This window comes from Coturnix japonica, chromosome 11 (assembly GCF_054131305.1).
Source record: "Coturnix japonica strain WE chromosome 11, WE-NBRP24, whole genome shotgun sequence".
NCBI lineage: Eukaryota > Metazoa > Chordata > Aves > Galliformes > Phasianidae > Coturnix > Coturnix japonica.
The window spans coordinates 8,986,507-9,000,540 of NC_140673.1; the positions used below are offsets into that span (position 1 = coordinate 8,986,507).

The 14,034-nt window shown below is 36.4% G+C and overlaps 1 protein-coding gene across 5 annotated transcripts in view; it reads right to left on the bottom strand.

Moving 5' to 3' along the window:
• Positions 1-14,034, bottom strand: part of NR5A2 (nuclear receptor subfamily 5 group A member 2) — an 80,625-nt gene that overhangs the window by 13,919 nt on the left and 52,672 nt on the right. For all 5 annotated transcript variants that reach the window (XM_085511085.1, XM_015869514.3, XM_085511087.1 and 2 more), the window contains one exon: positions 7,936-8,083. In XM_085511085.1, the coding sequence (XP_085367211.1) occupies positions 7,936-8,083 (148 nt within the window). The remainder of the gene's footprint in view (positions 1-7,935; positions 8,084-14,034) is intronic.

The window sequence follows — 14,034 nt, forward strand, 5'->3', positions numbered from 1 at the left end:
CCCTCTCTCACTTGGCTTTGATCACAGTTCTGTGGTTTCTCTTTCCTTCCTGTCCTTTTCCCCCTTCTAGGTTCTTGTTCTGCCCAGGTATCCTATTCTCTACTACTGTTCTTCCACCACTCTTGCAGTTCTTTCCTTCTCCTGGATTCTGTTTATTTCTCCTACAACTAATTTTCAGTGTTTCTTTGCTGAGTTTCAGTTCTCTCTTTTTCCTCTCTTAGAGACAATTGCTTCTGTTTCCCATCCAGTGTCTAAGCTGGCATAAGCGTCAAAGGGATGAGAGAAGGACAGGGGAATGGGGCACGTGTCTGCAGTGTGTCTCCAATGAATGGCTGACAGTAGCAAACAGCCTTTCAGGTAAGAGTCTTTGCAATGTGTGTTTTCCTTTCAGTATAGAAAGTATTTCATAAGTTACAGCAATAGTCAAGTGAATTTTGCCGTTGCATTCCTTTAGCATATTCCTCCCTCTGTGAAGGATTTAAGTATATGTCCAAATGAAAAATATAGAGTGGTCTCTATTAAAATTAAGTGTATTCATTCATTTATTTAAATATACTCACATTTAAATACGCTCAATGGGTGATTCCTGGAACCTTGTCTAACAAAAGTAATCGCTGATGTAAAGTGCTTATGCCAATACCAGCCAAAAAATTCTGTGTAATGATATATTTGTTACATCTAAAATACATTCAAGCTTGTATCTTAAATGTCTACTACGTGTATTGAAGGTTGGACAAAAATTCCAGAAGTATTTCCAAAGCAGACACAAATGTATATGTGAGTTATTTGCAAGTGATTTTCCCCCCTTGTAAGAACCGTTTAAAAGCCATTCTTACCAGTATTCTATGAACATATTAGAAAGTGTAAAAGTGCACCCCAACTGGGTTATTCTGAAATCCCCACTGTCTGCACACAAAGGCAGCAGCACAGAATGCAGATACTGCTTCTAATTACTTGTGAGATTTCTATCTAACAAATATATGACCTAATTTTCTCTCAAGCATCTGATCCTTTTGTTATTTCAGAACCTTCTAATATATGCATTTAAAATAAAATAAAATAAAGGAAAAGGATGATGGTTAATCTTTTTTTCCGTGGCTTGCAACTGTGAGACAAACAGACAACATAAACCAGTAATGATCATATTGGATCAAGCTCATGTCTCAGATAATGCCTTTGTACTCAGCAGTGGACTTAAGAGTCCACAACGTTCATTGCATTTCGTGAAATAAAATCAGGATAAATCAGAAGTGATTATTAAATTTTCTCTATAATTTAATGTAGTTTGTAAAAAAAAAAACAACAACCCAAAGCTTTAATTAACCATGGTTAATTAAACCTTGGATTTTGACATCCAAGGATGAGACGAATTACTGAAAAATAATTTCTTAAAAATACTGGTTTAATTTAGAACTCTAATAAATAACCCCAGTTTTTATTTATGTACGTGTAATCTGTATTTTATTCACAAGAATAGTTGATCAGACATTTCATCAAGAAAGATTTCTGTAGTATAGCTGCTGCCATGACTTCTTTCATCCTGCCTGCACTATGTTTGAAACCTGCATGGGAGGCTGTACAACTAAAACCTGTCAGCTCCATGAGAAAGTGTTCTGAGGAGCAGAGGTCTGTTTATCAGAGTCTTCACTCCATTCATCATCATTTAGCGTCTCTAAGAACTTTCAGGGACTGATTTTTAATTGTTTGACTGTGCTACAGATTTTGACAGATAAAGAGAAGGGAAGATGTCTTTGCTTTTGTTTCTCTAAAGAATTCAATAAAAACAGAGAAATAAAAGAACAGGGCAAAAGGAAATCTACTTTGTCCTGCATGTTGCACACAATGCTATAGTTCACTTCTGAAGATACTGTTTTTGCAGTTTTAGACACTGGCATGAAAATAGAGCAAGTGACTCCTGTTATTTACAAAGGAAAATATCAAATTTGCTCAAAACATACTCCACATACTTTAGATCAGGTTTATTTAACTATTGTCTTTGGTCTTTAGCTTATTTAAACAGAACTGTTTTCATTTGGTTGTACCATACATAGTATCTGTAATACTCTGGATTTCACCACTTTTTACAAAGATTTCTCTAGTTTTCATTTACCAGATAAAGTAACTCAGATATCATATAAAATTCTTCTGAGCTGCAATAGTCTGTAATGGAGATTGGGTAAAGCTTGTAAAAAGAGTGAAATTGTGAGAATTTGAACTTCTTGCCTATGAAATTTGCTTTCCCTGATGTGGGTACAAGAAAGGACCCACATAGTTGTTGTCACTGTCTCCTTCAACATTTTGTTCAATTCAAGCTGTACATCTCCATCTAGACAATTTGTACATTATGTCTGTAATTTTCTATTGAGTTATGTCATAGTAATCTAAAGAACTGTTCATCTTGATTTCTAGAAATGGAGCCTCCATTCTATCCTAAGATGAGATCACCCGAAAGCCAGTGATGTTCACCTTTAAATAGGCCTACTTCTAATATAATTGATCCCAAACTAATACAACATAGTTGATCCTGTAAGTATGTTTTAATAGACTTCCATGGACACTGCACAAAGGCTATTGTTTGCTGGGTTAAATTCTTAACAAATACCATGTAGTCTCATCACATTATGTCTTAGTTACCACAGCACTTCTTCCTTTGTCCTTGGGAAACATCACTTTCAAGACTTCCTTCCAAACGCACTGCTTTGCTATCTTTGCATCCTCTCTTTCCCTCTGCTACCTCAGACACAAATTGTGTTCACTGTGTTCACTGTCGATGTCCTGTAGCTGTTCCTTCCATATTTATAATCAACCGTTCAGCACCATGAGGTCACTTCCTCTTCTGGCTTGCCCTACAATGCCATCTCTGTCTCACCCGCACCCTTTCCAGTCAAAGCGCCTTTCTGCTTTCTGCACTCTGACTCATGCTGAGTTGGAGCTCTCCCCAGCACTCTTGATCTACCTACTTCATATCTACTCTCAAAGCTTTTACTCTGACATTTAAGAAAGATGACCCTGGGCTGTAGATGCGTTGGAATTGTCTCATCTCTATATTCTCTTCCAGTTCAAACCTAGCTATCACTGCATATGTACATCACAAACTTTAAAGGAATATAGGCTGTTAAGAATTCCTCATCGGAAAATTAGGAAATGTTATCCTACTAAGAGTTCTACTCTGAACAACGAGTTTTTCACAGTGAAAGGATCCTCCTAGGTAGATGTCTCATTTTGTGTCTCATTTATGTCTCTGGTGTCACTCCCAGCCTTTTGTGGCTGGGGAATTCCTTCCAATAAGTCTTCTATTTGAAATACTGTTAGTACAGCAAAAAAATAATTAAGAATCAAAGAGAGCAAATATTTTGTCAGAAACTAGTATATGGGAAAATGTACTAAAATAAATCTTGTCTATTAGCCAGCTTTCAGCTAATAATAAATTATACTCTGTCCCTCCCTTCTTATAAATACATATTGATTAATTTTAAACTCTGAACTTCAGAATGAGTTATATCTGGTCATTGCTAAACTGCTTTCTTCACTAAGGGGAAAAAAAAACCCTCAACACCTATTATACTGCATTTAATTAAGACAAGCATCAGCTTTATGTACCATTATTTGCTTCTGCCAAGTCTCAGTGGCATAAATATTGAACAGTCACATCTCCTGAATACTAATTTATTCTTCCTGAATTCCAAAGGATTACATAAAGTTCAGGAAATGTTTCTTTGCCAACATTATCCTCAAATACTTAATGTAGATAAATATGAGGTTAGGATATGAACCTGAATTTAACAAGTGTGCGGAAACTGTTTTTCTAAATTTAAATGTAATGTGGGGAAGCCTGGAGGACATGGCTGAATGTTGATTGTACAGAACCCCTTGACTGCATGTTCGTCAGGTACTGTCTTAAATATGCTTGTCAGTGCACTTTGGATGAGTATAAAAAAACTGTCAATGGATTTAATAAAACCATCTCATAATACAAGTATAAATACATACTATTGATAGTGCATATATACGGTCAATTGTGAAAATGTTTGTATATTTACAAACTATGAAAAGTATAAACTGCTAAAATGAGCATTTTGGCCTCAGAACTGACTGAAGACTTAAGACAGTCTTCAAGACTTAAGTGTTGCCTTTCACAGGAATTAAGAGGAAAATCAGTTAGTGAGGATCGATCTGTTCCTGGATGAGTGCTCCACCTTGGACTTGCACTGGCTTGTCAAAGCAGACTTTGTTATGCTATACTTTGCATATTCAGAGCACCTACTTCTGACTGAAAGCTTGGAAAGATTTGCTAATTCTTCTTACCCAAAAGAAATGGGTATGGAGTATTGTCTGGTCAGAGTGGATCTCTGCTGAACCGTTAAGTGACTGGTGTGGTTTGTCTGAAAATCGAGTTGTTGGTTTTTTTCCTTCTTTCTTTAACGAAAAGGCCATTGTTTGCTGCCCATTGCGATTAAATGTTTACCATTTCTACAGGTCCACAGGTCCCTCTTGTCTCACATTAAGTGAGTTGTGAGATCGATAGTGGCTCTGCAATTATTTGCCCATTGATAAAACCTTCATTTCTTAAATGAAGTACATTTATCTGTGTCCTGACAATGATAAGAGAGCAGTACCAGTCAGCTGCTGCCTACTCTAGCATTTAGCTCCAGGCAGACAAGTGCTTGGATATGGGTCAAATGATGTCTAACTTTCTTCATATTGGCATTTCGCTTTATAAACTGCTTTGATGGAAGGTTTGACAAATCATCCTTGCTGCTTTCAGATAATAAAAACTAGCAGGACAAATGGGAAGTTTTGGTAAAAAAGTGAACAGTGGCTGATTTCAGGTTAACTGACCAGTTTGTAATGCTACTGGATTGTGAACTGAAAAGAGATTTGTTACCTCAGAAGATGATAACAAGTAACCTGTATTATAGGCAGGTGTTTGGTTCACAAATTAATTTTAAAAAATAATAATCATTTAAATCAAATTGAGTGGTTGAAAAGTTGATCTGAAATTTATTTTGTGATAAGAAGAAAATGAAAGAAACATTGAGACAGATTTTCATTCTGGTAAAATCAGTGAGAAATTCTATTTGACTTTAGTGAAGCCAAGATGTGAATCACTGCAATCTATTTCTTCCCCAGTATTAGAGAATTCAACACTTAAATAATTAGAACGAATGGAATAAAATAGAATAAATTTCTAATTCTGTCAGAATAGGAGTTTCCAAACTGCTGTCAGATTCATTAATGATAATTCAGAGATAAACTGATTCAGTTGCTTTTCCTGTCTGCAATGTATGTTGATATAATCTAACAATTTTTAGACCTACCTTTTTGATGATGTGTACTGTGGACTATACAGCTATATGCTGTAGAAAAATTACTTGTATTACTCTGGGATTAGGGTAGAGAATTATTGACAATTTGGCTTGCTTTTAGAAAGCCAGTTATGTTAATTCCTATACACTAGGAAATTTGATGAAGACTTACAGACCTATCTGAAAATCAGCTTTCTCAGATATGCCCTTTCTGTTTTTTGGACATGAATTAAGAAATTTAAAGCCTGCAGAGCAAATGTGGAAAGTAGGTTTAACACCCAAGTCTCTCAAAGATTCCTTTTTTCTAGTTCTTCACTGTGTGCCTGCTCAATGTTTCCATCAATTGTACAATGGCTACTGTTGATTCTCCTTCCTTGAAAGAAGCCTCTCAAATGCAATTAAGAGGTAAAAAATAAGAAATAAATAATATGAATTTTGAATATTACTTTACCGTTAGTTTACTACTGAAATGTTAAGGAAAAAGAAAAGAGAATATTATTTGCCCTCAAGGAGAAATTGCTGTCCTCTGGGGATACAGACAATATGATATAGTCAGGAATAACAAACAGCTTTACAAGGCAGCCTTGTAATTGTGGTTATAAAAAACCAAACAGTTTCTTTTTAATAAATGAATGTTGTGGATTATTGAGTTTGTGCTACCACAGAAGCAATAGTATAAGACTTTACTGGTTTGGTGAACACTACTGAGGGGCCGTCCTTAGAAATGAGAAAGGTTAGTATGTCTTGATATGCTTCTTATTCCATTAAATGTTACAGAGTCAGATTTTCAATGTAAGTCAGCTCAGGTTTTTGAAATATTGTTTTGATTAAAAATGTATTTTCAGCATTAAGTTCAGTTTTCTGTTGAGATGCCTTAAGAGACAAAGATATGCAAGAAATGCATCTCAGTATTTAGATACAATAATTGTTCCCAATTATTTCCACAAAATTTGCTGTTTAGCTAGTTTTTACAACTCTGCTGAATGCTTACCAGCATTGATAGGTACTTTAATGTCTTAAAAAGCCTGACTCACTCAACTTCAGCCAGACAGTTCATTCATACTTTTGGGCACAAACTTAGGTAGTTACCTGGAAAAGGTATCTATGTTTTTTGCTTCAGTGTTATCATCGTTCTCTACAAATAAATGCCTTAGTTCTTTGGGTCACGGGGCATCATCATTGTGTTTTACTATTTACAGAATAACATTTTGCTTTGACTTTTAACAAAATGAGTTTTGCAAAGCGCTAAATAGTGAGTTAATAGTTGGAAAGGTGCTGACCCTTTCTTTGCTACATCATTTCTATAAAGAAGTAATATGACTACAAGGCTCCCATTAGCAGGAGAACTAGTTCTCTTTATAGCAGCATAAATGAGAGAAAAAATGCTATTTGTGTTTTGAGAGAGCTTCATCTAAACTTTCCATAGCAGATTCAAACACTATAAATACCGCATGGATGGACATATTTCAGAGAGTAATTGAATCTTCTCAGCATATGCAAAATTGTCTTACTCCTCTTGGTTTATCTGCAGTTGTATTATAATAATTTATAGAATTTTATTCCTTTAGAGAATCTTTTTAAAAAAAGGATAATTAAAGGAAAAGATCATTAAATATCAGCACTGCTGATATTCCTTTCATTGTTGTGCTTGGCTCAACTCTTTGCTCTCTTTGTAGACAAACAACTTCTGAGTAAAACCATAATTTTGGCTATGGAGAAATTGCTGGATCTGACCTTATTTATGTTTTTAAGTCTCTCCTTTCAACTGCCTGCCAGTAAATAAGAAATTCACTTAGCTAAAGTTTATTTAGACCAGTTCTATTGAGTCAACAATGTGCAAACCTGAAACAGAAGACAGGCAGAAAAAATCTGTTCCTATGAAGTCAATAGGAATCCATCTCCCTAAGCCCTTTTTTTATTCCTGGCACTGGTGATTTTTCTTGACTGATTCATTGAAGGGCACTGGTTTAACTAATTTGTCTTGCATAGGTATCTTTCAACTGTGTCCCCTCTGCTAGTGCAAAACAATCTTCCCTTTAAAGGTTATTTCCTACTTAGATTTGTCACAAAGCTATTATCATTAATCTGCACTTCAGGAGTTCCTTTCACTTTTTGAAGACCACGAGTTACATTCCTGATTTATGTGTTACTGTATGACAACCATATGCAAACAAGACTGTTTATACTTACCAGAAGTTCCTTTAAAAAAAAATAAAATAATATTTTAACCATATCTCCAAATCATCTGCTTTACATAAACATATTCAATATTATAAAAATATACCAATCTGTATTTTCCTCTGTGCTCTGGAACTTATAATTGAATGTTATCTTTGTTCAGGAATATTCAGAAAGTAAATAGAGTAAGCTTGTAATACTCTACTAAATTCTATAAGTTTTAGGAACCACTTCAAAACCCACTTTTAATCTTTCCATTTAATTGTCCTGCAAGTGATTATTTAAAGATGATCACCTGTTTACTGTGGATCTCATAAGATACATTTTAAAATCATATTTGTTTTTCAGGAAACAATAACAAAAGCAAAATATATTTAGCAGTTTTAGGAAAAAAGAAACAACACAACAGTAGTAAGGAATAATGTAAGCATAAAAAGTAGAATTTACCTACCTAAACTAAACAGCACCAGGAATTTGAGACATACAAATTCTCGTAGATCAAACTGCAGGGAACGAAGCTTTGCTACTAGTTCTTGTGCATGGCTCATAAGGTTGTTGAGGGTGGCTCCAGCTTGTGATGCTATTACGGAATAATCTACCTGTGAAAGAGAAGTATATTTCTGTCTGACATCTGTCTGTGCCCACAGAACAACTTTAGAGTATTTCAAGCAATCACATGTATCTAGGATACTCCTAGATGAAAGAATACTCTCAATTTAATGATGTTATCAAGTCAGGATGATTTCATATACAAACCCATTTTAGCACAACGGTATATATTGGAGTTATTATTAAACCATATATCTTAATGGTATGTCACACCTCTGAATGTTGGTTTGTCTGTATTAGCTTGTGTTAGAAGCTTTATATCTGAATATTGCTTATGACACTGGGAACTATGTCCCTTATTAATTTGTGTCTCTTGTTCTCATTGCAACTGTATGATCTTGTGGAGAGAGACTGATGAAATTGGGCTTTGCGCCCACACCAGGCATATTAGTCCTGAGGGATACAGAGGTATTCATGGGAAACAATCTGGTGCCCATAACTTGGCCAGAAACATCTATTCAAGCCCAGAAATGTCGGTGTATTCCCACAGGAAGTGGAGGTATTGTGAGGGTAGTTTCTGTTCTCTTTAGCTACACAAAATCCTGGCACTCTCTGGAGCTGGCTCCAAGGGACTTGTTCTAGCAGAACCTTTTCTGCTATGGGAGGAGGATTGGGCAGGTGCGTGGCACAGGCCAATTGCACCGACACTGTTCTGGGCAGCCACTGTGGCACATGAAGCCCCTTGATCTGCAGCACAATAAGGAGTGTGACTGCAGGGGAGGTCTGCTGCCCTTGTCATACTGCCCTTTCCTTCTTGGAGAGACTGGCCTCTCCACAAGCTGTCCTAAATGGCTCTTGTGTGTAGAGAACCAACAGAAAGCTGCAGTGAATGCTCTGTATTTTTAAAAGGGCAATGTCTATAAGCCAAGGGTCCTTAAAGCACTTCCTATCTGTTATACTCAGTTGCAGTTCTTGAAATCAGTCAACCTCACCACTGTGCATGCTAAAACATTTTTATGGAAATGCTAGTGTCATTAAGGGGATGCACAAATAGCTGCACCAGCCACTGCTGCTGTGAGGATGGTCTCTGCTAATTTCTGTGGACTTTGTCATGGGATGATGAAAGCTGAGACATACTCCTGCCCTGTGGCCTCAGGGAATGCTATGATCTAGAGACAAAACATAGGGGCTGTGATGCACTAGGTGTTTTTTTTCAAAATTCCTTTCTTGCCTGGCTGTTCTCGTATTTGCAGAGCTTTAGTCTCTTAGGGGCCTCCACAGCAACAGGGGAATTGACAGCCATACTTCATACAACCACACACTGGTGAAGCCCAGATTTAAACTAAGGCAAAGCCCAATGGTAAGTGCATGCTTTGGGTTAGCAGTGTGTTTAAAGATGTCAGTGCACTAATCCAGTCTTTAAGGTCTCTCATAATAAAGTACTTAATAAAGAAGGACCAGGTACCACTGAAGGAAAAAGAAAAGTACTGAAAATTTTGTTTCTCCGGGCACTGATCCCTTAGGATTTATATTTTCTAAATAACTGTTACTGAAACATGTTTTTTTCTTTATTTTAAAAGTGTTAAATTGATTTTGCTCAATCATAAACAGCTGTAAAGCAAGAAGAAACTCTAGGACTTAAGCCTGTCAAAATTTCAGCCAGGAAAGATAAGATAGATGATTGAAAAGGACTAAAACTAACCTCTCCTAGAGATGACCTTTATGTAATCAATAGGTTACAGACTTTAATAAGACATTTTATTTATATATACTCAGTGCTCCAGAGACATTGATTGGAAGCAACAGTACAAGAAAAATGAAGTTACACTTTTGGCATGAATGTAAAAAATAGCACTGGAGAGCATTTAGAGTCGTGCTTATGTTTCAGTGAAGTCAGTGGATTATGCTTAAATATCCTATGAGATTGTTTTTATTGCTGTCTTTTATACTTGGGAACACTGAAGTGCTGACATTAAATTGTTTATTCAGAACCAAAGAAATCTGTGACTAACCTAGGATCCAGTCTTTGTGACTTCCAGACAAACTGTCTTTCAAAATCTGCTTTCCACTTTGTCTGTTCTCTCTCTCTCTCTCTCCCTCCACCCCCCCTCCACATACATAAATGTATTTCTTTATATATAAGGATATATGTTTACTTAATTAGTAATTAAAAAGTAGTAACATGCCCAAATACTTTTTATTTATAGAACAGTTTAATATGGTGATATGATTCAACTACTTCCTATTGAGAAACTGGTCACATACAAATATCAACTCATTCTCAACTTAATTTCCATTTTGTAATGTTAATGCTTTGTTAAGTGGAGGAAGAAAGCTCAAAATCCCTCACTGAGGTTCCAGTTTGAGGGGGAAATATGCCTTTCAATTCATAATAAGAAGTTAAGATGTCTGGATGTCAAGAATATCAGTGGCTTTAGTGCTGCAATTATGCCGTAATGGAAAAGCCCAGTAGATGTCTGGATCTCCCACCATCCCTCTACTGGAGAGCTCTCACGCAACCTGCTACTCTTTCAGGTGCATTTAATATTTGCAACACCAGCAAATTTGTCTGGGAGGCAAGTCCTCATCTGCCACTCACCATGAGCTGGCTGTATTAAATTTTTATATTTATTGACATTTCATTACCATAATTGACTGCAGTTGGTTCTCTAGTAGAAGGCACAGGGCTGCCTCCTAAGCAGGAGAATTGGTCCCTTGAGTAGGATTTGCAATTAAAAACAATGCAGGATGGATTTTTTTTTTATTGTGTAAATATGATGAGTTGAATTTTCGGCTTTAACTAGAGAATACTGGGTGTGCAGGAGGCCTTTTTCAAGAGTGAGCAAAATTATAAGTCAGTGGAAAGACGACCCCCAAAGGTGTCAATCAGCTTATACAAAATCAACTGTGCATGAAAAAGCCTCAGTTAATGTCTTTTTGGAAAAAATTGGCCACATTAAATAGTATACTGTCCTGCTTGTTTGGTTCTGTATGCAGAAACTGATACTAAAAGGTGTTTTAATACTTTCACCTTTCAGTTCATGATAAAACATGCTTTTAAAAGACAAAAATTAAAAGAGTATTGTTTTTGAGCTTACTTGCACACTGACATATTAATATTTACTTATCACTGTATGGCAAATTCCATTTGGTAAAATCAAATCAACAAATGGCTTCCCCATTATTAGTACTGAGTAGTTTAGTTGGTTTTGGTGACAAGTTAACTGGCATTCTTGAAACAGAGGTTTCAGTGATGCTTTCATATCACTTAATTTAGAAATAAAGCAGTAGGCATAAAGTTCTGGCTGCACAGATGACTGGAGGTGTAAATTCCTCACGTACCAGTACTCAGTGCTATCTTGCATGATGAATATAGAAATGCTAAAGAAGTAATGATAGAGATTTGACTGGGTTAGCTCAGTACAAAAGCAGTGCCAACAGAACAGCCCTGTATGATGATTTATGCTACTACCTGTTCTTGCCATTCTGGTACTTACACTTAATTGTGTAGGGTTAGTGTGGGTATCACTGTATGTACTATACTGCAGGCTGTGCTGTAGTACCGTTTGCTAACTGATGTGCTTAAATCTAAAATTAGGTACTAGAAACTTCCACTCTGCTGCCACCTAACTTTGTGCTTAATGTCCTCACCGGTCTGCCTCCCACCTGGAGATTCAAACTGGCTTTACGCATGGCCAAGACTGCTGCAGTCACGACAGTAGAAAATAACTGTGCATCCAGCATGAGCTGTGGCTCTTTTAAGATCTATGGACTAGATTACCTAAGGTATCAAAAATGCCAGACTGGGAATTTTTCAGCAGTCAACTGAGATGTCAGAAGTTCAGGGTCAAATCTCTAGTCCAAAGACAGCATGAAATGTATTAGACTGTATCCTGGCAGCTGGGACATCTGTTGAAAGTCCGAAATATGAAGTGGCCTCAGGTAAACCTCACACATCTTGTAGATGCGTTCTGATCAAGAATATTGGGCAGAAATCTGTGTAAGAACTTCCAGTTTTGTACTCCATGTAGAAAAACGTGCTTAGCTCATTTCAACAGGCAGCATTCATGTAATACCCTTCTTTTCAGCATTTCTGGTGGCCACTTCTTACAGCTACCCCTGAGTTTGCTGGCCTTCCCAGCTTCCTGTGTTGCAAAAGTGAGGGCCGGGACAATGAGGCAGCAGGCTTTGCAAAAGAGAATACAGAAATACTAACAGCAATGGAAGAAAAAAACAAAACTAATAGTAAAGAGGATCATAACTTAAATGGTGCTGCAGAGGGGGTATGGTAATGCTAAGTATTTTTTCTAAGTCCTTTTTTTTTTTTTTTGATCTAGTTCAGATTGACTTAAAAGTGCCAAATGCCTTAAATGACAGTGGAAGCAAGTTAGGCCAGTTCTGAGTGTTTATGAAAATTTTTCTTAAATATAATATATCTTGGTAAAGTACCTCCAGTTCAGCAGCATTTAGAAAGTCAGCTATTGAAAAATTTCTCAACTGGTAAGCAGAGCGGTTAAGAGATGGAAATGACTAATACTGCAGATTTTTTTTCTCACATAAATTAAGTTAGCTCACTGCCCTTTTGGCAGCAAACATCTGGGTGCAGCAAAATGACCATCTTCCTCCCTGCTCGGCTGTGTGCTACTCTGGCAGCAGAGCCTGCTGCTGGCTGGGGGCGCTCTGCTGCTGCTCCCATCCATGGGTGGCAACCTGCACTGAAAGACCTGAAGCCTTTGAGTTGGCTTTAGTATCTGGCTAGGTGACTGAGTGAGCATTTCTCCCAGAAAAAGGCATTAAGCATAGTATATACCAAGCAAGTTAATTTACTATCACACCCTTAATTTCACTATTTTCACTTAATTTCATTCATTATTTCCTGAGGTGGGAGAGAATTTATATTTTGCTGGCAGTTGTGGTGGTTATTAAATTCACGTTCATATTTTCATGTTTTTAATACTTTCATTAATTATATTTAAAACAATGCATTTTATGTTTCAAAGCAAGTGAATGTGTAAAAGCACATATAAGTGCCTCCACAAAAATCGAGGAGGATTCAGCGCAGACAAAATCAGCAAATGCTCATATCAGTTTTAGATATGTTAATTAAAATTGTGATGAGCTACACAGTGTAAGATGCTTGTCATTTTAACATGATATACAATAATAGAAGATAATGAATTAAGTTGCCAGTGGACCTTTCCCCTAGGATGGTGTTATTGTGCTTGCTAATTAGTTATAAAATGCAAATGTTAACACTCTAAAGTATTGCAAAGTATGTCTAACTTAGTTTCAAAAAAGATTAGTACATCAAGATTGGAAGATTTCTGTGCTCTTTTGTTGATCATATACAAATCCACTTATAGTAGATATATTTATGTCATAAAAAGCATGATGATAAAAATATTTTTAAGTTTCATTCAGAGAGCTATTTTAACCTGTAACATTACATTTTCTACTTTAGTAATGGTGGTAGTCCATTCTTCAAACTGTTAATATGAAGGTGTTAAAATATAACTGACCTAGAGCACAATAGAATCTATTTATTTGCTTCAGTGTTGCAATGGTCTTTGCATTTCTTATGTATAGAAGAGGTGATATGCAACCATTGATGAATGTACAGTATTGGAAGACAGTCCATCAATGGAGATTTTTTGTAAATGTTTGGGCAACACCAATAGGACTGTACTAATTCAGTCTATTTTTTCAGGGACTTGAAACTCTTTTGATTTCATTTTCCTTTCTTACGCTCTTATCTGAATCTCTTCTCTACCATGTTGAACTCTTTCGTATCAGTCCAGAAGACTGGATGCTTTTGCTTTTGATCCCAAAACTATTGCTGCTTCAATAGACTAGAGATGGTTGAAACAGATAGATGTATTGCTTCTGTCTTTGAACTGGATTTGGAATTTTATTCTTAAAACGTCATTGCTACTATAGGTTTGATAGCAAAGCAAATGTGAATAGAGATCAGGTGTGGTTTTTCACAGGTGTGTTCTCTCTC